Source organism: Oryx dammah, unplaced genomic scaffold (assembly GCF_014754425.2).
Source record: "Oryx dammah isolate SB20612 unplaced genomic scaffold, SCBI_Odam_1.1 HiC_scaffold_4, whole genome shotgun sequence".
Lineage (NCBI taxonomy): Eukaryota > Metazoa > Chordata > Mammalia > Artiodactyla > Bovidae > Oryx > Oryx dammah.
The window spans coordinates 53064394-53087367 of NW_024070188.1; the positions used below are offsets into that span (position 1 = coordinate 53064394).

The 22974-nt window shown below is 35.5% G+C and overlaps 1 protein-coding gene across 2 annotated transcripts; it reads right to left on the reverse strand.

Moving 5' to 3' along the window:
- Positions 1-232: 232 nt before the first annotated feature.
- On the reverse strand, positions 233-8646 carry LOC120862767 (protein LEG1 homolog). 2 transcript variants are annotated; one of them, XM_040238866.1, is made up of 6 exons: positions 8323-8646; positions 6914-7000; positions 4329-4513; positions 3708-3844; positions 1683-1921; positions 233-398 (listed from the first exon to the last, which is right to left on the reverse strand). In XM_040238866.1, the coding sequence occupies exons 1-6, from the start codon at positions 8636-8638 to the stop codon at positions 295-297; spliced, it is 1068 nt and encodes a 355-aa protein (XP_040094800.1). In that variant the 5' UTR covers positions 8639-8646; the 3' UTR covers positions 233-294. The 2 variants fall into 2 exon arrangements, with proteins under 2 accessions (XP_040094800.1, XP_040094801.1); XM_040238867.1 differs by lacking the exon at positions 1683-1921.
- Between the last annotated feature and the right edge of the window lie 14328 nt (positions 8647-22974).

A 22974-nucleotide genomic window follows, 5' to 3' on the forward strand; every position in this document is an offset into this window, starting at 1 on the left:
GGCAATCTATGAATGAGTATCAAAATCTTAAATATCAATAGTGTAACCTGTCTTTGGCACAGATATTGACATATTCATGTGTAACACAGGCATTCTATGAAACTAATTAGCTTCAACCAGGTATGTAACTCAATTCTGAGGGGAAGGTGGCAGGGGGATTATTGGCTGGTAATTTGAAAATACAAAGATAAAGCAGGGATAATAAAGACAACAAACTTTTTGCAGTCATTATAATATTTGATTGCTTTTATTCATGGAATTAAACTAATCTACACATAATAGCATAAATTTAGGCTACTCAATTGGTATTAAGAGGAGCCTTTTAATGAAGAAACGTCCCACAGCCCGAGCAAATTTTGAAGTCATGAGCTTCTTCCAAATTGTTAATAATAAACCTCCTGTGAAAATAGAAACATTTATGTTTCCAGTTAATAAAATTTTGAATACAACTTTGAAATATAAAAATATAGAAAACAAGATAAAAATTCTAATTACAGGATTTGTCATATATTAGTAACACTGTCTGACCATTAGGCTTGTCAAAGGATACAGGGAAATGCATTGTGTTGGACAATCTAACAGCATAAAAGAAGGGCTATTTCTCCTCGTGCTCATTTGGCAGCATATATAATACATGATGAGCTGTTTCCCTTATTTGAGAATGAGATGTATTCAAAAAATTCTCACACAATGTAATAACCACAATATCTTATGGAACAAATTAAGCACAAATTGTTGAGACCCATCATAACTCCTTTCTTACTCTTGTTTGTAATGCTTTATTTCTAGAATGAACATTTTCCTGCGAGAATGGAGACCTGGTTGCTGTCCAACTGTCACTAAAACTAAGTGATATTTGCAACTTAGCTTCCCTGATCCTTAGGAGTAATCCATGAAAAAATGGGCTGGAACTGAAGAGTCAACACAGTTCTAATTCTAAATGATTGAGATTTAAATGTGTAAGATTCACTAGTTCATCAAAACTTTCACATTTTCAACACAGGTTATATTAGACAGTAAGAAAAATGAAAACCTCAAAAACTGAATTTAAACAAGCTGTAGTTTAAGATTACTTCAGCTACTTACAAAGTATATCATTTTGGACATGTTATTTAATGTCAAATGAACTTTTTCTTCAAAAATTTAAACAATGCTATAAAATTCACACTATACCTAAGGACAACAAATAAAATGATGTGTGAAAACAGAAAGCTTAATATCCATTATTTAATTGATGCTCAAAAATTTTATATAACTGTCTCTCTGCATCCAGTCTTTGTACTTGCACACCAACCATCTCTGTTTCTTATTATATTCTCTGTCTTGGTGGATGAGCACACTTTAAACAGGGGAGATTGACACAACAATAATGAAGAGCCAGATTTTCACAGACTAGCAATTTTGAATCCTAAGCGAGAACCCAGAATATTTTGGGGGTAGCAATAAGAATTTTAAGAAGAACATACAAAAGTGTCGATTTTAAAACTGTCACTATTGCAGAAGCTACATGATGTGTGAGGTCCTAGAAGGGTAGTTTTCCATAACTGTCGTAATATTACTCAATATATCTATAATATAGCAGGTACTCAATCATTCCTGTTTAACAGATCATTAAATATATTTAGTTCTCAAATGACTTTGGTTTATTTAGGCTTCATGGATAGTATAACTCATAATCATACCTGTGCTTTTATTTATTTTTGTAATGAGTTTTACTACAGTTATCAATGCTTTTTCCCGTCTGCTGAAGTTACTTGTGAGAATATTACGATCCTGATCTGTGAGTAGCCTGTGTGGGAATCCCACTAGGAATTCTGCTGAACTTTCAAAGTATGGGCGATATAATACTGCCTCAATAAATTCTGCGGCCAGTAGAAAGTCCATGGTGAAGTCTCGTTCAGTTTCAGAAGAATAGAATGAGCTAAAGGAAGGACACAAAGTTAGCTGCATGAGTTACAAAATATTTCATTTAAACACAAATTGAACTCTAAATGTGTCTTTTCTCCCATGTTCCTTAGGAATTTTATGCTCTTTATTAAATAGTTGACTGAACCAAACCTACAGTTTTAGTATATTGTAATTAATCCTCACACTATCTTCTACATTGTGCCTACATTAGCTGAAGAATCTAAGTGAAAGTGAAGTCACTCATTAATGTTCGAATCTTTGCTACCCCAATGACTGTAGCCTACCAGGCTCCTTCCTCCATGGGATTTTCCAGGCAAGGGTTCTGGAGTGGGTTGCCACTTCCTTCTCCAGGGGATCTTTCCCATCCAGCGGGCGAACCCGCGTCTCCTGCATTACAGGCAGATGTTTTACCCTCTGAGCCACCAGGGAAGAATCTATTACACAGCAACAGAGACGGCAAAACTCTGAATCACAATTTAAAAAAAAATTGTAGCATCTTAACCAATCTTACTTCCACTAATTTATTCTTGGTGCTTTCTCACTGTGTTTCTCCTATATCTAATTTCTGTGCCACTAATGTCTAATGTCACTTGTTTTCCACAAACACAGTTCAGGGGCTGGATGCTATGAACCAGTATAATAAATAGGTTATCGAATAGCAATTTCTGAAAATTCTTCAACAACATACATAATTGACTCATGTTTACTGTGTGTATATGCTTATATAATTGCTCCTAATTCCTAGGAAATAAGGAGTGGGCTAGAAATTTGCCACAGTAATCAAATCACCTTCTTGAATAGGACATAACAGAGGCCAAGGCCAGAGGACAAACAAACCACAGATGGTTTCTCTTGAGTTCATCTAATTTAAAGATTTAAATGGCATGCTCAATTCTCTTTTGCAGAAAACAACCATAAAAACTGAATAAAATATTAAAAACATGTTCTATGATGTCAGAGTGGACAACAATACTGAGAACTCATGAGTTCAAAATTTAAGAAAAAAGGTATGATAGTCTGAAAATTTACATGTTGAAGTTCATACTAAAGAGGAAGAGAGACTAGAGTGCAGATTTTTTTCTCTCTCTCTCTCTCCCCTCCATGTGAAGACACAGATGTCATGAGGCAAGAAGGCAGTCATCTGCAAGCCAGAAAGAGGGCCTTCAGCTGAAGTTGACCATGCTGGCACCCTAGTTCTGAACTTGCAGCCTCCAGAATTTTGAGGAAATAAATTTCTGTGATGTAAACCAACTAATTTATAGTATTTGGTGATGGCAGCTCAAGTTCCTAATAAGAAGGGAAGACTCAAGGCAATGATTGATTTTGAGAGGTATTGCTCTAATGTTGACATGATGAGAAGAGTCTTTGATAACACTGTAGAGGTGAGAGAAGAAACATCACAGTTAGTGATGAACTATATTAATAAATAGGACTCTACACACACAGAGAAACATACAAACAAATACCAAGCCATTGAAAATCACTGGGTAAGTTTTTTCTTTCAAACCAGAAAAAGAATTAAATATTAAAGGAAAACAATTAAGAAAATAGTCTACAATGAAAACTTTTCAAATTAACGAGACATCATTGACAGAGTGTACTGACAAGTATTAACTAAGAAAAGCTACATTCAAGATATACAACTGATATGTGACTCTTAGATGAACTGCAAATAAAATTGGAAAAACTATTTCCTGATATTATGGAAAATATGAGCAATGAACATTTGAGGCAACCAAAACTGCCAGGAAAAACAAACAAACAGAGTTTGGTTACATCACATAAAGCAATTCTCTTACACATCACTGAACTTCGGTTTTGCCACATCAAGAGCAGCTTGATGGGCCGCCCACATCTTAAAGATCGCTGTGTCCTCATCTGTGTCATACTGAGGAATACCACTGGTAGTGGAAACTATCTTTCTGGATTGTAGATACTGTAGAATGAATAAGATTTATGTCATTAAAAGATTTTAAAGTAAATTAAAATACATTTAATTACCAGTATCATGAATTCCTGAAAAAGAACATGTGACACACTCATCTAGCTGATTGTTTAGAAATGAAATTTATTTTCAAAATAGATTTTAACACTTAAAGATGTCATTTAACTTTGTTTGCTTTGTAGAAAGATTTATGCTGTTCTGTTTGCTGAGGCAAACATAATTTGGTGATTATTACATGAATTCTATTGAAAAATGTTTTATAAATACAATTATGCCAATTTGCTATTAACTATTTAGGATCACTTCAGGATACTAAGCAGAACAATTAGAGGGGTAAGGGACAAAGCTCTAACATAATTTCAAATGCATATAAATGTGAAGTTTAGTCTATTTTTAAATCATAAATCCCAACAGAAGAACTTCATTCAGTGTTTTCATTCATTCCATTCATAAAAATATCACTACATTCTTTTACCTTATAAAACCTGTTGTTTATATCCATAGCTTGTGGATAGGCTGCACGACATTCCTCAACTGAATAACAGAAGTTAGATCTGTACTCCTCTCGAGATAGTAACTCTACCTCATATGGCAAATTCCCCAAAAACTCAGATTCAATTGCAGCAAGGAAATACATAATAACCACATAGTAGCTAATGCCTGTAAAAAAATAAGATGGAGACATCTGGAGCTATTAACTATCTATACAAACTAGGAGTTAACCAAATGACTAATGCTTAATCTATATAATTTATCTTATTTATTCTCCAAACTATCATGTTGAATTTGTTGGCTCTAGGAAATGCATATGATTATGACAACTTAGGGTTAATCACAGTCAAGAAAGTTTCTATTAGGGGCACATTCTGGATACAGAAAGTTGTATATGAATCTACTTAGTTCAATCCAGTTCCAAATTATTTATGTCCTGTATTTATTTACCCCTTACATAGGAAGTAAATAATCAGATTTGGCTCAGGAAAATATTTACTTCATTTTGGATATATATGTAGATGATATTTGTGGAGATTCTTTGCCTAGACTGAGGAAGAAATTTCGATATAACCATCTTGTTCTATCTGAGCTCTCTTAAGGATGGTTCTAAATCCCAACCACATCTCTTCCCAAACAACCTTGAATACATTTTCTCATTTTCAGTTTGACTTTCTTCTGGTTCTTGAGGCTAATTCATTTCTACCAAGTCCTCACTCTAGTACATTCTGTTTTTGGACTATTTATCTACTTCTTGATTCCTCGGTTCATCTTGTCTACCAGGATTCTGGCAGCTCCCGGGCCAGGGTTATTCTTAGGCTTACTCCTCAGCCATCCTTTGGTCACAGGCATGAATCCACACCTTCTGCTAATGAAGCACATCCTTCCACATTCCTGCTTGACAATAAGAGAACTATTTTGATTGTTAATTAGATGTCAAGCAGAAACCAGATACTGGTGATACAAAACATAAGGGAGAAGACACAATTGATAGATAGGTATTTCAAGGAATATTTTCAAGCCTTTTGATGACAAGTCATTTTCTCATTAAATGAAACCTGGTGTACTAGTTGACATCATTTCACTTATTTCTATTTTTAGCCTTAATTTTCACCTTTGAGGGGATGATTCTCAGTATAAACTTTACTTTGGATTAGAAGAATTTTGTTCATTGCCAAGTACAATCTTTATTTTGAAAAGTACATTTATAAATTCACTTTTCCAAAACTTTGTACCTAATGAAGATATTTTTCTGCATAAACCAATCAGAAGGAGCAGATATGCTAGGTGTCCCCCACAGTGAAATTGGTCTTTAAGGCATGAAATGTCTTGCAATTGAAATAATAAATCATTATTAAATTCTTGCTGTTTTTTCAAATTTGGGGTTTAGGGAGGAAAACTTAAGTGATTAAGGAAATGAATTGAGAGAGAAAGATGAATGTTTAGACTTCCTATAACTAACTTTGTGATAAACAGTAAATTACTCAACCTCTTTCAGCTTCTTCTTGATTTTCTGTATTATGAGAATATTAATTTAAGATCAGGGCAAAAGTTGAATTAAATCTCTCTACATGGCTAAAGTGAGGTTCTGTAATGTGTAAGTGTGAAATAATAGCTAGTTGTAGAAGAAACTAGGAGTGGATAGAATATGCAATAGAAAATTTGAAATACTAGGTACTTGAAAGCATTGTTTTCTTCTTTCAGTTCAGTTCAGTTCAGTCACTCAGTCATGTCCGACTGTTTGCAGCCCCATGAACTGCAGCACGCCAGGTCTCCCTGTCCATCACCAACTCCCAGAGTTCACTCAGACTCACGTCCATCGAGTCAGTGATGCCATCCAGCCATCTCATCCTCTGTCGTCCCCTTCTCCTCCTGCCCCCAATCCCTCCCAGCATCAAAGTCTTTTCCAATGAGTAAACTCTTTGCATGAGGTGGCCAAAGTACTGGAGTTTCAACTTTAGCATCATTCCCTCCAAAGAAATCCCAGGGCTGATCTCCTTCAGAATGGACTGGTTGGATCTCCTTGCAGTCCAAGGGACTCTCAAGAGTCTTCTCCAACACCACAGTTCAAAAGCATCAATTCTTTGGATCTCAGCTTTCTTCACAGTCCAGTATCTATCTAAAATGAATGATGGCTTCCTAGGTGGTGCAGTGATAAAGGATCCACCGGCAAATGCAAGAGATGGCAAGAGATGAGGGTTCAATCCTTGGGTCAAGAAGATCCCCTGGAGTAGGAAATGGAAATCCATTCCAGTATTCTTGCTTGGACAGAGAAGCCTGGTGGGCTACAGTCCATGAGGTCTCAAAGAGTTGGACACGACTGAGCACATGCCCACATCTCTGACACAAAATGACAATGTGTCATTAATTTAGATATCACCATAGCAGAGTTATCATTCATATTTTTTTTAAAATTGATCATCTCCTGGGAGATTGCACAGAAAATTGTATATGTTTACAAAGGAAATGTCAAGATTTAACCAAACTTAGCCTTCCCATAGAAAAGCAGAGGTAGCAAGGCCCACAACCACACATCAGTAAAGAAGCATGGTGAAATGTAACACTTACCTCCCCAGCCACTGTTGATAGATATGCAGCTAGAGACTCCAGACTCATAAGCACACCGTGAACTATTGGGAGGCTCTGAAAATCTATCTACAGAGTAAACAGGGCAGGTGAAAAGAGTTAAACCTTGAATAGAAAGTCATAAGAAAGAAAAAGACTCATATGCTCCCTACCAAAGAGTAAGAAGAGGGTTATTCCTGCCAATGATATGGTCTATTCATATGAATAGCATTTCATTCACTTTGAGAGCTCAAAGCTTCTCAGAAATTCCAGCCTGTACAGACCCTTTCTGGCATTTTTTCTGTTTTTCTTTATTATTTTCCTTATACCATATTTATTTTCTTTACTTATTGACTAAGCTGGACCTGTTGAGTGTTTCACAAGGCAGTCTCTATGGGTCCTTCTTTTCTTCCTGAATCAATCAAGACTTCATTGCAATAATTCAAATGTGCAAAGTTTTGTTTTTTTTTTTTTCTAATGAAGGCACCACTTTCTAGTCCTTGGTTCATTCCAGACTCCATCTAGTAACATCCAAAGAAGACAATTTAAAAAAGGAGAATGGGAAGCTGATTCAGTTCCAGGATCTCAATAATAGACAATTGATTGAAGAAGTAGTGAGAGCAAAATACAGATGGAAAAATTCACCCCAACTCAGGCAGAAAAGAGAGAAGCTTTTTCCCTTTCTCAGAGAGGATGTTGGGTTTTGAGCATCACATTTGACTCCCCATCTTACTTGTTTAAGTGCAGGTAGAGAGTGCTGCATTCTGGACCAGTTCCTCTGTTTTCAGCCCTTTATTCCTGCCTGAACCTAACAACTAACAGGAAAGAGACTGTGCAGTGAGGGCCATATCTTATTACTCTTTCCACTAATATTTATGAGGCAAAGCCCAGGCTTTTAAGGGAAAATATGTTCCGTTCCTTAGTTTATGTGAAACCTCACTCTGGATTTCATAGCTAAAAGAAATTCTGTCTTATTTCCTATAAAAAGCTCACCCCATGAAACAGAGTTATTTATAGTGTCACATTTATCTGAGAAGCCTCTCAGGCTTTGTAAAAAACAAGATTATTTTTTCATCTAGAAGGGGATATTTCTTCTTCAAACAATAATAAGCTTTTTCAGTTTACAGGAATTTATTTTAAAAGCTGCAAGAATTAATGTTTAAACCAGGAAGTCTATGAAATGTAAAGCAAAGGTGTGACAAATAACTTTACTAATTAAAAGAAGTATTTGATTAGGTAATATGAAAGACTGAGTACTTAAAGATAAACGATTATATTGACTGTATTGGTTATATTGACTGAATGCATGAGCATTCAGACAGTAACACTTAAATAGATTAGCTGCAATGCTACTCCTAGCATCAAAGAAAGACAAAAGCAATTTTCCTAGGGAATAATTCAAATGTACATACCTGATTTAAATAGCCTTCCATAAAGTAAAGCCAATGCCCAAAACACATTGCCTGTATCATTTTTTCCAAATGAAGCAAAATATTTGTTTGATTCTGTTATAAGGATCTTAAATATTCTTAGTCGATCCATATATTTCCAGGGATCAACAATTATCTTGTTATTCTGCACTGGAAATTCTGCTATGTCTCCATCAATTTGGTCCCAAAAAGGTGGGTAGTTGTCATTTTCATGGATGGTTGACCCTGGATCTGGGGCCAATCCCACAGAAGAAAAGCTCAGGAAGAGAAAAGTGGGGATCACCAAAGAAGACCACATCCTCTCACTGCCTGTTGTACTTAAGCCTAAGTCTCAAACAAAAGCAAGTTATATAGCAGATGGGAGGTAGTCCTTGGGCCAACTAGAGAGTGACGAATATCTGAGCAGGTAATACACTGACCAACTAGAACCTGAATTAATGAGCAAATAAATGAGTGTCTGCCAATATAGATTTAGTGATTAAAACTGTTAAAGGCTATTGCAAAACACTTCAAATAAATCATTTGCACAGATCATTTTTTGCTCATAGACAATTATTTCCTGTCACTTAAATTACATAAACATTGTCAGTTTTTCTAAAACATTGTATTAAATTTAACCCAAACACTTTCATTGTTTTCCAGTTTTATTGAGAAACAATTGGCATACATGCTTGCCTAAATTTAAGCATACAGCATTATAGTTTGATTTACACGTATTGTAAAATGATTATCACAATAGTTTCAGCTATCCATCCTCCCACCTAAATACAATAAAAAGAAAAGAAAGACAAAAAGGGAAAACATTTTTCTTGTGATGAGAACTGTTAGGATTTACTGTCTTCACAATTTTTTAATATGTTATATAGCACTGTTAGCTATAGTTATCTTGTTGTACATTACATCCCTCGTACTTATCTTCTAACTGGAAGTTTGTACTTTCTGTCCAGTTTCCTTCTGTTCTCTATCCTCCCAACTGCCTCTTCTGGTAACCACAAGTATGAGCTCCTTTTCTACAGTCAGTCAGTTCAGTTGCTGTCGTGTCCAACTCTTTCCAACCCTATGAGCTGCAGCATGCCAGGCTTCTATGTCTATCACCAACTACCGGAGCTTGCTCAAACTCATGTCCATTGAGTTGGGGATGCCATCCAACAACCTTATCTTCTGTCATCCCCTTCTCCTCCTGCCTTCAATCTTTCCCAGTGTCAGGGTCTTTTCCAATGAGTCAGTTCTTTACATCAGGTGGCCAAAGTATTGGAGTTTCAGGTTCAGCATCAGTTCCTCCAATGAATATTCAGAACTAATTTCCTTTGGGATTGACTGGTTTGATCTCCTTGCAGTCCAAGGGACTCTCAAGAGTCTTCTCCAACACCACAGTTCAAAAGCATCAGTTCTTCAGCACTCAACTTTCTTTATAGTCCAACTCTTATATCCATACGTGACTACTGGAAAAACCATAGCTTTGACCAGGTGGACCTTTGTTGGCAAAGTAATGTCTCTTCTTTTTGATATACTAAGTTGGTCATATCTTTTCTTCCAAGGAGCAAGTGTCTTTTATTCATGGCTTCAGTCACCATCTGCAGTGATTTTGGAGCCCAAAATATAAAGTCTTTCACTATTTCCATTGTTTCCCCATCTATTTCCCATGAAGTGATGGGACCAGATGTCATGATCTTAGTCTTCTGAATGTTGAATTCTAAGCCAGCTTTTTCACTCTCTTCTTTCCCTTTCCTCAAGAGGCTCTTTAGATCCTCTTCACTTTCTGCCATGAGAGTGGTATCATTTGTGTATCTAGGGTTATTGATATTTCTCCTGGTAATCTTGATTCCAGCTTGTGCTTCATTCAATCTGGCATTTCGCATGACGTACTCTGCATACAAGTTAAATAAGCAGGGTGATAATATACAGCCCTGACATACTCTTTTCCCAATTTAGAACCAGTCTGTTGATCCATGTCCGGTTCTAACTATTGCTTCTTGACCTGTATACAGATTTCTCAGGAAGCAGGTAAGGTGGTCTGGTGTTCCCAACTCTTTACAAATTTTCCAGTTTGTTGTGATCCACACAGCCAAAGGTTTTGGCATAGTCAGTAAAGCAGTAGTAGAGGTTTTTCTGGAACTCTCTCTATGAGAACTATGAATACTTTTTCTACCAGTATTTTTTTTCTTTCAGATTTTGGATATAAGTGAGATCATACAGTATTTGTCTTTCTCTGCTTTATTTCACTTAGCATAATGCTTAAAGGTCCTCTATCCATGTGGTAGCAAATGTTTGCATTTCTTTGCACTTTAAGGTTGAATAACATTCCATCGTATGTATTTACCAGAGCTTCGTTATCCTTTTATCCTTTCATGGACATTTAGGTTTCCCTGTCTTGGCTATCGTAAACACTGCTGCTATGAAATTGGGGTTGTAGATATCTTTTCATTAGTGTTTTTGTTTCCCTTTGGATATACTTCTGGAAGTAGAATTGTTGGATCATATGGTAGCTCTATTTTTGATTTTTTGAAGCCCTTTCATAATGTTTTCCCTAGTGGTTGTACCAATTTACCATCCCTGCTCCCCACAGTGCACAAGAGTGTCATTTTGTTCATATTCAAGCCACCATTTGTTTTCTCTTGTCTTTTTGACAGTTCATATTCTAATAGTGTGAGGTGATAACTCATTTTGCTTTTCATTTGCATTTTCCTAATAACTTGCAATAATGAGCTTCTATTTATGTACCTGTTGATCTTTTGTGCATCTTCTTTGGAGAAATGGCTATCTTTTTTTCTGAATTATATGAGTTGTTTGCATATTTTGGATATTAGTCACTTATCAGATACATGGATTGCAAATATTTTTTTCCCATATGTACACTGTCTTCTCAGTTTGCTGATTGCTTCTGTGTTTTAGTTTGATGTTGTCTTGCTTGTTTAGTTTTGAATTTGTTTCCTGTGCTTTCTGTATCATTTCAAAATAGTATTGACAAAACTCATATCAGTGTGCTTTGTTCCTATATTTTTTTAGAATTTTCTTCAAGGAGTTTCATGTTTTCAAGTATTACATTTAAGTCTTTGATTCATTTTGAGTTAATTTTTATAAGTGTGTAAGATATGAGTCCAGTTTCATCCTTTCGCTTAAATTTATTCAATTATCCCAATACTATTTATTGAAGACATTGTCTTTTTTGCATTGAGTGTTCTTGGCTCCCTTGTCTGATCTTAGTTGAGTGACTATGCTTGGGCTTATTTCTGGACTCCCTATTCTGTTCCACTGGTCTATTTTTCTGTTTTTGTGTCAGTATCATAAAGTTTTGATGATTATAGATTTATAGTATAGCTTGAAATCAGGAAGTATGATACCTTCTACTTTGTTACTCTTTCTCAGGTCTTTTTTGGCTATTCTGCATCTTTCATGGCTCCATACAAATTTTAGGAATGCTTTTTCCTACTTCTGTTTAAAAGTACCATTGAAATCTTGATAGGGTTTGCATTGAATTTATAGGTGGTTTATTTAAGTATCAACATTTTGACAGCATCATATCTTCCACTGCATGAACACAGGGTATCTCTCCATTTATTTATTTGTTCTTTGATTATGTTCATCAATGTCTTACAATTTTCAGAGTAGAGATCTAGGCTAAATTTACTTCTATGCATTTTAATTTTTTATTATACTATTATAAACGGGATTGAATCTTTTATTTTTTTAAAATTTTGTTGTTAGTGAATAGAGATGCTACTGATTTTTGTATTTTGTTAATTTTGTATTTTGTATTTTTGTTAATTTTGAGTCCCTTAACTTCATTGAATTCACTGTTTAGATTTGTCTTAGTCTCTGAAGCGTAAGGATGAGGCTTCAGCCTCATGTCCATATTTTAGGATTCTCTCACTGCTGTCTTATTCCTAAATAGATGTTAGCTGTTCTTGTGACAGAACTGCCTATGTCCCCCTCTTGGTGATCTCACTCTTCAATACTTCCTTTTCTATGTAAGAGATATCTCCCAGGTGACACCAAACCCAACTCTGCCAAGAGGATAAAACCATATTTTTCCCCTTAGGACAGATTAGAAGATGAAACTTAAAGCTTCTCTATGAACCAGTACAGTTTGTAATGTACTTTCTTGTTGACTTGATAGCTTAGTGGTAGGGAGGAATGAGAACTAGCATTTCTTTACTTCTGATTACTTGTTAGGCTTTTTAAAATTATTGTTTCATGTAATTTTACAATTATTCTATTTTCACTATTTTAAAGATTCTTGTCACTATTTTAAAGATTATAAAAACAGGGCCAAAAAAGATTTAGGCATATTGCTTGGTGCTTACATATGGATAGAAATTATGGTTGTGTCTAAAATGTAGAGCTTTGTGTAGCGTACATGGAAGTCTTATCCTTCAGTTAGTATTGCTCTTGTATTGTCTAATGTATCTTCAGGAACAAGACTTGAAAATTAAAAAAAAAAAGAACTTTTACCTTTAATTAATTAATTTATTTATTTGTTTTTTTGATGATTAAAAAAATGTTCATTTACCAATTTTGACAATCTAGAAAAAAAGAAAATCTGACTATAATACTTTATGACAGACATCATGTTTAAGTAGAAAACACAAAGATAAAAAAGTAATATCGCTGAAAATATCGCACAACTTCAGGTGTTTCCTCCAAATTTGCTTTATGTAATTGGATATAAATTAATGAACAAAAACTTAAGCAAGAGACATGTAACAATTTAACAGAACCTGATAATCTATAATTTCTTTCAATTTTTCTCAAACTCATCATGGGGCTCATAAGAAAATTAACCAACATAGATACTGCTGCAGTTGAATGTCAAATCTTTAAGTGCTTATGACATACTAAATTCTTCTTAATACAATTATGAAGAACACTTCAAGAGACTTGACTTGTGTTTTGTATGTAGAAAAGTGTTAAAGAGTCAAATATTCAACTCAATACAAAATAATAAGAAACATTTCTGATTTGTTAAGGTTGAGATTGCTTCTCCTTTCGCTAATGAATAATTTTTTAGTTGTAATTATCATTGAGCCAAACAAATATGTCACCTTCTAGTACATAACAAAAAATAAACACATGCTAAATGGATAAAACATTACAAACTACATCTTTGCTAGACCATCTCTACCTCTAACACTTCAGAAGCTTAGAGTTTCAGAGAATTCCTACATTTAACTGCAAGAAAAAGATAAAGGAGAAACTCTTTTTTTTTTTTTTTGAGATCACAACTATACCTTTAATTTAATATGTACGTTTTTACTTAACCTAAAAAACAGTAACACAAATTTTAGACATCTGGCATGCAGTAAAAAATTTTCAGCATGCCAAAATTAGTAAAATATGACCAATATTGGGAGAAAGAGCAACAAATAAAATCAACACAGAATGGAAAATATATTAGAATTATCAATAAGAACTGAAATTAAGACAAATAAATTTTATTGAATGTATAAAACCAGTCTAAGAAACTCAACAAAAAATAAAGACTATAACTGCCAAGGCACATTATAATCAAATTATAAATATCAAATTCAATCATAAAGAGAAAATTTTAAAATCTGCCACTACTAAAAAGTCACTGGAAACAGTAAAAGCAAGAGAGCAGCATCTGTAAATCACTTAAAAGAAAAAAAAAAAAAAAGACCTGCTTCCATACTCACCAAAAATGTTTTTCAAAAAATGAAATCTACATAAAGACTTTTTAAAGCATACAAATTCTAAATCAATACATCATAAATAGATACTCACTACATGGAATTATTAATGGATGTTCTTCAAGTAGAATAAAATGATACCAGAAGACTACCAGACATAATAACTACATGTATAAATATATGAGATGTTTTTTCTTAATATTATTTAAGTCTTTAAGAGATTATTGACTTAAAAAAAACCATTTTAATATCTCAGCATTTAAAACATGTGAAAATAGAATCTATAACAATAATAGCATAAAGGGGAGAAATAAAAGTATGTCTATCATCCAGTCAAAGATTATAATACATAAAGGAACAAGTAAGAATGCCCCATTTTGCCACATGGACCTGGGAATTCTAGCCAGAGTAATTAGGAAACAAATAAATAGATAAATAGTATCCAAATTGGAAAGGAAGAAATAAAATTATCTCCATTCTTTGATGATATAATCTCATATATGGAATAAGAGAAAGAATCCACAGATTTCCACAAAATAGCTGATAGAACTAATAAACAAGTTCAGCAAAGTCATAGGATATAAAATCAAGACACAAAAATGAGATGTTTCTGTGCAGTTGCAATAAGCAATCTGAAAAGAAAATTACTTACAATACTATCCAAAAGAATAAAATACTTATATTATTGTGCTCAGTCACTTAGTCAAGTCTGACTCTTCGTGGCCCCATGGACTGTAGCCTGCCAGCCTTCTGTCCATGGAATTTTCCAGACAAGAATACTGGAGTAGGTGGCCATTTCCACTCCAGGGGATCTTCCCAACCCAGGGATCAAACTCATGTCTCTTGTATCTCCTCCCGTGGCAGGCAGGTTCTTTACCCCAATACAACCTAAAGTTAACTGAAAGAAGCTAAAGACTTGTATACTGAAAACAATAAAAAGTGCCTGAAATAAATTAAAGAAGAGGCAAATAAATGGAAAAATACCTCTATTCATGAATTGGAAGACTTACTATTGTGAAGATGTCAAAACTATCCAAAATGATCTGTAAAATCCCAATGGCATTTAGTGCAAAAACAGAAAAATCCATCCTAAAATTCATCTGGAATCTGAAAGGACCTTGACTATCCAAAACAATCTCAACAAAAGAACCAAGTTAGAGCCCTTATACTTCCTGATTTCAACCCTTATTATAAAACTATAATAATCAAAACAGCATGACACTAATATAAAAGACACATAGACGAATGGAACAAATAAAAACCCCAAATGAACATTTATGGTCAAATGATCTTCAGCAAGGTTTCTAAGATTATTCAATGGGAAAAAGACACTCTTTTCAAACCCTTGTATGTGGAAAATTGGATACCCACATGCAAAAGAATAAAGGTGGATCCTTACACCATTTACAAAAATTAACTCAAAATGGAGCAAAGATCTAAAAGTAAGAGCTTAAAATAAAATTCTTAGAAGAAAGCATTTAGCAAAACTTCATGACATTGTATTTGGCAATGATTTGTTGACTATGTGATCTATTTTATTCACAACACTTCTGATACCAAATGCGTTGGGTTTTTTTCTCATACCAACCAATTCTTCAACTGGGTATTCTATAATGTAATTCAGTTTTGACACTAACTACCCAGAGTTAACTGAAGACTCCATTAGTTTAAGAGCTCGGTCTCACAAAACTTCTCACATCAGATGCAAGTCATAAGATCAGACCCCTAGGTTACTCACTCTTCTGTTTAACTTGACTATGAAGTTGCAGGTGTTTCCACAATCTACCTCTTTCAGGCCCAATAATTAGTTAGAATGGCTTGCAGAATTTGGGGAGGTGCTTTATTTACTATGGCACCCCACTCCAGTACTCTTGCCTGGAAAATCCTATGGACGTAGGAGCATGGTAGGCTGCAGTCCATGGGGTCGCTAAGTCAGACACGACTGAGCAACTTCACTTTCACTTTTCACTTTCATGCATTGGAGAAGGAAATGGCAACCCACTCCAGTGTTCTTGCCTGGAGAATCCCAGGAATGGGGGAGCCTGGTGGGCTGCCGTCTATGGGGTCGCACAGAGTCGGACACGACTGAAATGACTTAGCAGCAGCAGTAGCAGCAGCAGCATAGGTTTGTTATAAAGAATAAAGCTCAGGAAGTAACAATGGAAAGATACACAAAAGGCAGGGTGAGGGAAGTAGAGTTTCCATGTCCTTTCTGGGCTTATACCTTTCCCAGTACTTCTATGTCTTCACTGAGCTGGGAACTCACTTAGGACTTTTTGGAGGGATTTGAGTGCATAGAATTTATTGATGAAATTACTGGCCATTAGCAGTTAATTTAATCTCCCACCGTTGGAGGTTGAGGATAGGACTGAAAGTTCTCAGTTTCCAATCAGAACTAGGACTTTCTGATAACCATCCCCATCCTAAAGCTATAGAAGTCTCCAAGAAACATTGTATTAGAATGAAAGAGAATCTTATCATGTATCACTTAAGAAATTCCACTTAAGAATTCCTGATTACTTCAGAAATCAAGAACAAAGCCCAAGTATCTTTCTATGACATCATACTATAACATGAAACATAGAAACAAAATAAAAAATACTCAAATCAAACTCCTAGAGATAAAAACTACCGTGTATGAGATGACAAATATACAACCAATTAGATAAACAACTGGTGATATTAACAACCAATTAGTGCTGAAAGAAGATTAATAAACTTGAAGACATAACAATAATAACAAAAGAACCTACAAGGAACAAATAAAAAAATAATTAAAAAATGAACAAGACATCAGTGAGCTGTGGGTGAACTCCAATTACCATAAAATATATGTGATATTAGTCCCAGAAGAAGGGGCAAGATAAAACTATTTTAGAAATAGTGGCTGAAAATTTTACAAGTAAACGTTGACATTCTAAGAATCAACGAACTAAAATGGACTGGAATGGGTGAATTTAACTCAGATGACCATTATATCTACTACAGTGGGCAGGAATCCCTTAGAAGAAATGGAGTAGCCATCATGGTCAACAAAAGAGTCCAAAATGCAGTACTTGGATGCAATTTCAAAAATGGCAGAATGATCTCTGTTTGTTTCCAAAGCAAACCATTCACTACCATGGTAATTCAAGCCTATCCCCTAACCAGTAACACTGAAGAAGCTGAAGATGAATGGTTCTATGAAGACATACAAGACATTTTAGAACTAACACCCAAAAAAGATGTCCTTTTCATTATAGGAGACTGGAATGCAAGAGTAGGAAGTCAAGAAAAACCTGGAGTAACAGGCAAATTTGGCCTTGGAACACAGAATGAAGCAGGGCAAGGGCTAATAGAGTTTTGCGAAGAGAACGCACTGGTCATAGCAACACCCTCTTCCAACAACACAAGAGAAGACTCTACACATGGACATCACCAGATGGTCAACCCCGAAATCAGATTGATTATATTCTTTGAAGCCAAAGATGGAGAAGCTCTATACAGTCAGCAAAAACAAGACCAGGACCTGACTGTGGCTCAGATAATGAACTCCTTATTGCCAAATTCAGACTGAAATTGAAGAAACTGGGGGAAACCACTAGACCATTCAGGTATGACCTAAATCAAATTCCTTATGATTATACAGTGGAAGTAAGAAATAGATTTAAGGGACAAGATCTGATAGACAGAATGCCTGATAAACTATAGACAGAGGTTAGTGACACTGTACAGGAAACAGAGATCCAGACCATCCCCATGGAAAAGAAATGCAAAAAAGCAAAATGGCTGTCTGGGGAGTCCTTACAAATAGCTGTGAAAGGAAGAGAAGTGAAAAGCAAAGAAGAAAAGGAAAACTATAAGCATCTGAGTGTAGAGTTCCAAAGAATAGCAAGGAGAGATAAGAAAGCCTTCCTTAGCGATCAATGCAGAGAAATAGAGGAAAACAACAGAATGGGAAAAACTAGAGATCTCTTCAAGAAAATTAGAGATACCAAGGGAACATTTCATGCAAAGATGGGCTCGATAAAGGACAGAAATGGTCTGGACCTAACAGAAGCAGATGATATTAAGAAAAGGTGGCAAGAATACACAGAAAAACTGTACAAAAAAGATCTTCATGACCAAGATAATCACGATGGTGTGATCACTCACCTAGAGCCAGACACCTTGGAATGTGAAGTGAAGTGGGCCTTAGAAAGCATCACCACGAACAAAGCTAGTGGAGGTGATGGAATTCCAGTTGAGCTATTTCAAATCCTGAAAGATGATGCTGTGAAAGTTCTGCCCTCAATATGCCAGCAAATTGGGAAAACTCAGCAATGGTCACAGGACTGGAAAAGATCAGTTTTCATTCCAATTCCAAAGAAACGCAATGCCAAAAATGCTCAAACTATTGCATAATTGCACTCATCTCACACACTGATAAAGTAATGCTCAAAATTCTCCATGCCAGGCTTCAGCAGTACTTGAACCGTGAACTTCCAGATGTTCAAGCTGGTTTTAGAAAAGGCAGAGGAACCAGAGATCAAATGGCCAACATCTGCTGGATCATCAAAAAAGCAAGAAAGTTCCAGAAAAAGCATTTATTTCTGCTTTATTGACTATGCCAAATCCTTTGACTGTATGGATCACAAAAAACTGTGGAAAATTCTGAAAGAGATGGGAATACCAGACCACCTGACCTTCCTCTTGAGAAACCTATTATCAGGTCAGGAAGCAACAGTTAGAACTGGACATGGAACAACAGACTGGTTCCAAATAGGAAAAGGAGTACGTCAAGGCTGTATATTGTCACCCTGCTTATTTAACTGCTATGCAGAATACATCATGAGAAGCACTGGGCTGGATGAAGCACAAGCTGGAATCAAGATTGCCAGGAAAAATATCAATAATCTCAGATATGCAGATGATACCACCCTTATGGCAGAAAGTGAAAAGGAACTAAAATGCCTCTTGATGAAAGTGAAAGAGGAGAGTGAAAAGTTGGCTTAAACCTCAACATTCAGAAAGCTAAGATCCTGGTATCTGGTCCCATCACTTCATTGGAAATAGTTGGGGAAACAGTGGAAACAGTATCAGACTTGATTTGGGTGGCTCCAAAATCACTGCAGATGGTGATTGCAGCCATGAAATTAAAAGATGCTTACTCATTGGAAGGAAAGTTATGACCAGCTTAGATAGCATATTCAAAAGCAGAGATATTACTTTGCCAACAAAGGTCCGTCTAGTCAAGGCTATAGTTTTTCCAGTGGTCATGTATGGATGTGAGAGTTGGACTGTGAAGAAAGTTGAGCGCCAAAGAACTGTGGTGCTTTTGAACTGTGGTGTTGAAGAAGACTCTTGAAAATCCCTTGGACTGCAAGGAGATCCAACCAGTCTATCCTAAAGGAGATCAGTCTTGGGTGTTCATTGGAAGAAATGATGCTGAAGCTGAAACTCCAGTACTTTGGCCACCTCATGCGAAGAGTTGACTCATTGGAAAAGACCCTGATGCTGGGAGGGATTGGGGGCAGGAGGAGAAGGGGACGACAGAGGATGAGATAGCTGGATGGCATCACTGACTCGATGAACATGAGTTTGGGTGAACTCCAGGTGTTGGTGATGGACAGGGAGGCCTGGCGTGCTCTGATTCATGGGGTCACAAAATGTCAGACACGACTGAGCGACTGAACTGAACTGATAACTCATACATCCAACAAGATGAATGAGCTCTGTATAAAATAACCATGAAGAAAACTACACCATGGCATATCATAATTAAATAATTCAAAACCAATGATTAAGGTAAAACCTTAATATCAGAGAGGCTTAAATACTTTTTATGTAAAAAATAAACAAAGATAAGCTGATTTCTTCTCGTACACACACACATAATGCAAGTAAGATAGTGAAATACCCTTTAAATAAAAAAATAATAACCTAGAGTAAATAATAATCTAAATAAATAATAACCTAAAATATTTTTAAAGAAATAAAATAAAGAATCATTCAAACATATCCAAGCTGGAAGAATTGATCACCTGCAGAGCCACAGTGCTAGAAATGTTAAAGGATGCTTAGGCCGAAGAAACAACAAATCTTATGGAAACGTGGATCTGCAGAAAGGAGGGAAGAACACAGTAAATGGCAGTTGCATGGACAAACACACACGACTTTTTTCCTTAAAATGTAAAACCCTGAAAAGATAACTAGCTATTTGAACAAAAATGGTGAAAATGTTATAAGGTTCATAACTTATATACAAGGTAAATATATTATGCCTAGAAGGGGAAAATGGAAATATATTAAGATGCTTATACTAAACATGACGTGGTATAAAAATCACTTGGAAGCTGACTTGGATAAGTTAACTATGTATGTTATAACCCTGAAGCAATCACCAAAAGTATGAATCCAAGTCATCTATAATAAGCTATATGTTTATTGAGCCTAAGACTCAATATTAGTCAAGATGTAAATTCTCCTAAATTTGAAATGTAGTTTCAGTCAGTGCAGCCCACATTTGTCTCAAAACAAGCTTCTTGCAAATGTGGATGAGCCATGTTTATATTGCTCAAAATTTATATGGATTACCAAATTTATATGGAAAGGCAAAGGAACTCAAAGAGTTAAAACAAATGCCCCCCGCGCCCCCCCAAAAAGAATGAAGTTGGAAGACTAGTTGATTTCAAGACATTATAAAGTTAGAGTAATCAAGACAGTATAGTATTAATGAAAGGATATGTTAATGGAACAGAATAGAGAACTGAGAAATAGACGATACAAACACTGTCAATTTATTTTTGACAAAAATGCAAAGACAATTCAATTGGAGTATTTTTAAGAAATGTTGCTTAGAGTAAATGGATATCCATATGCAAAAATATAAATCCTGGGTTATGCCTCACAGTTTGTATAAAAAAAGGCTCAAAATGGATTACTGACATACATATAAACTGCACAACTAAAACTTTCAGAAGAAAACACAGGAAAAAAGTCTCCATGATCTTGATTTTAGTGATGTTTTGAGATATAACACTGAAAGCACAATCTAAACAAACAAACAAAAAAAAGCACATGTATGTAGATAGGTAGACAGACAGAGATTTACCAAAATTAAAATTTTTGCTCAGCAAAAGGCACTGTTAAGAGAATAAAAAGGAAAGTTAGTAACAGAAAGTATCTGCAAATAACATAGCTACTGTAGGTCTTATATCTATCTAGAATGCATAAGGAATTCATAAAACTTAAGATTTAGAAAACAATACACCCAATTAAAAATGGGTAGAAGGGCTTCCCTGGGGGCTCAGGTGGTAAAGAATCTCCTTGCCCATTCAGGAGACCTGGGTTCAATCCATGGATCCAGAAGATCCCTGAAGAAGGATATTGCAACCCACTCCAGTATTCTTGCCTGGAGGATTCCATGGACAGAGGAGCCTGGTGGGCTCTGTCCATGGGGTCACAAAGAGTCAGACACAACTGAGTAACTAACACACACACAAAAAAAATAAACTGAAAATGGAAAACAATCCAGAAGTTGCTGCACAGGTGAATAGATAAATTAGAGTGCATAGTTTACCATAATGGAACTCTAGTCGATCATAAAAAGGAACAAATTATTGATTCAGGAAACAAAAAAGCGTCAAGTGCATTTTGTTAAACAACAAAAATTCAAGAGAAACTTAGGGTGTAATACTTTCATATGAAATTATAGAATAGACAAAAATATGGGATGAAAACCACATCTGTCATTGCCGGTAACTGGGTCTGGAGAAAAGGTTGATTACCAAAGGGTAGTAGGAAGGGGTAAATATTTCTGTGGCAGAATTGTTATATGTGATACTATGGTGCTGGGGACACATGTGTGCGTGCTCAGCCATGTCTGACTCTTTGCAATCCTCTGGACTGTAGCCCACCAAGCTCTTCTGTCCATAGGATTTTCCATGTAAGAATACTGAAGTAGGCTGCTGTGCCCTCCTCCAGGGGATCTTCCCAACCCAGGGATCAAACCTGAATTTCTTGTGTCTCCTGAACTGCAGGCAGACTCTTTACCACTTGAGCCATTGGGGAATGTGCTAGGGATATGACTCTATGCATTTGTCAACATCCATAGATCTGTATACAAGAAAGAGTGGATTTCCCTGTGTGCAAATTCTATAAAATTTTGATAGGATATACTATAAGAAGATGAAATGTGGACTGTAACAAATCTATCTGTATGTCACAAACACTGAAAAGTGTGAGATTGAAAAGAGATCGTCTGAATAACTTTGTAAAACAATATTTTGCCTAAATGAGTAAAACTAAAGAAAATAAGGCCTCCCCTAGGCTACATATAACAAAAATGCTGAAGTCTTCAGTCAAGAGTTCATAATGTGGAAATTATTCAAGTTCTTTGGAGGAGACTGTATCAATATCATTGAAGACTAACACTAGGAGAATGTAAAAAGAAAAAGAAAGCACAATGGAGTGTCTCACCAATTGTTAGTTGTCAAGAAACTTTTGCTGATTTAGTAGACACTTTGATCATATAAGATTAGTGACATTAGCAAAAGACTCAAACTCAATGATAAACAACTTATATACATCAGATCTTTATTTCGGGAGGTCATCCTAAAATTTTGCAAAGTTCCACCACCTCAAAAGTATACAATATATAATTTATTAAGATTTGCCAAAAAGGAAAAGAAAGCCTATAGAAGTTTGAAGGATTGTGTTAATAGAAGATGAGACTGTACATAGAATAATTTTGAAAAAAGAAATCAGTATGTCTCCTGTTCTCAAGAGAGAAATGTCATACTTTTATAAACTGATCATTAAGGAAATAAGATTACATCAGATTATCCTGGCTTAATGATACTAGCACGTGGGTTCAATTGTTTACTTGCCCAGGTTTCGTGTCCATGAGATTCAACTTCCTTTGGAGAGTCCTCTGCAGGGACAAAAGTTCCCATCTTAAGAGCATGAATGTACAGCCATGTTTGCCTATCTAAATCAGTCCTGTGTTTAAAATAAAGTTTATTTT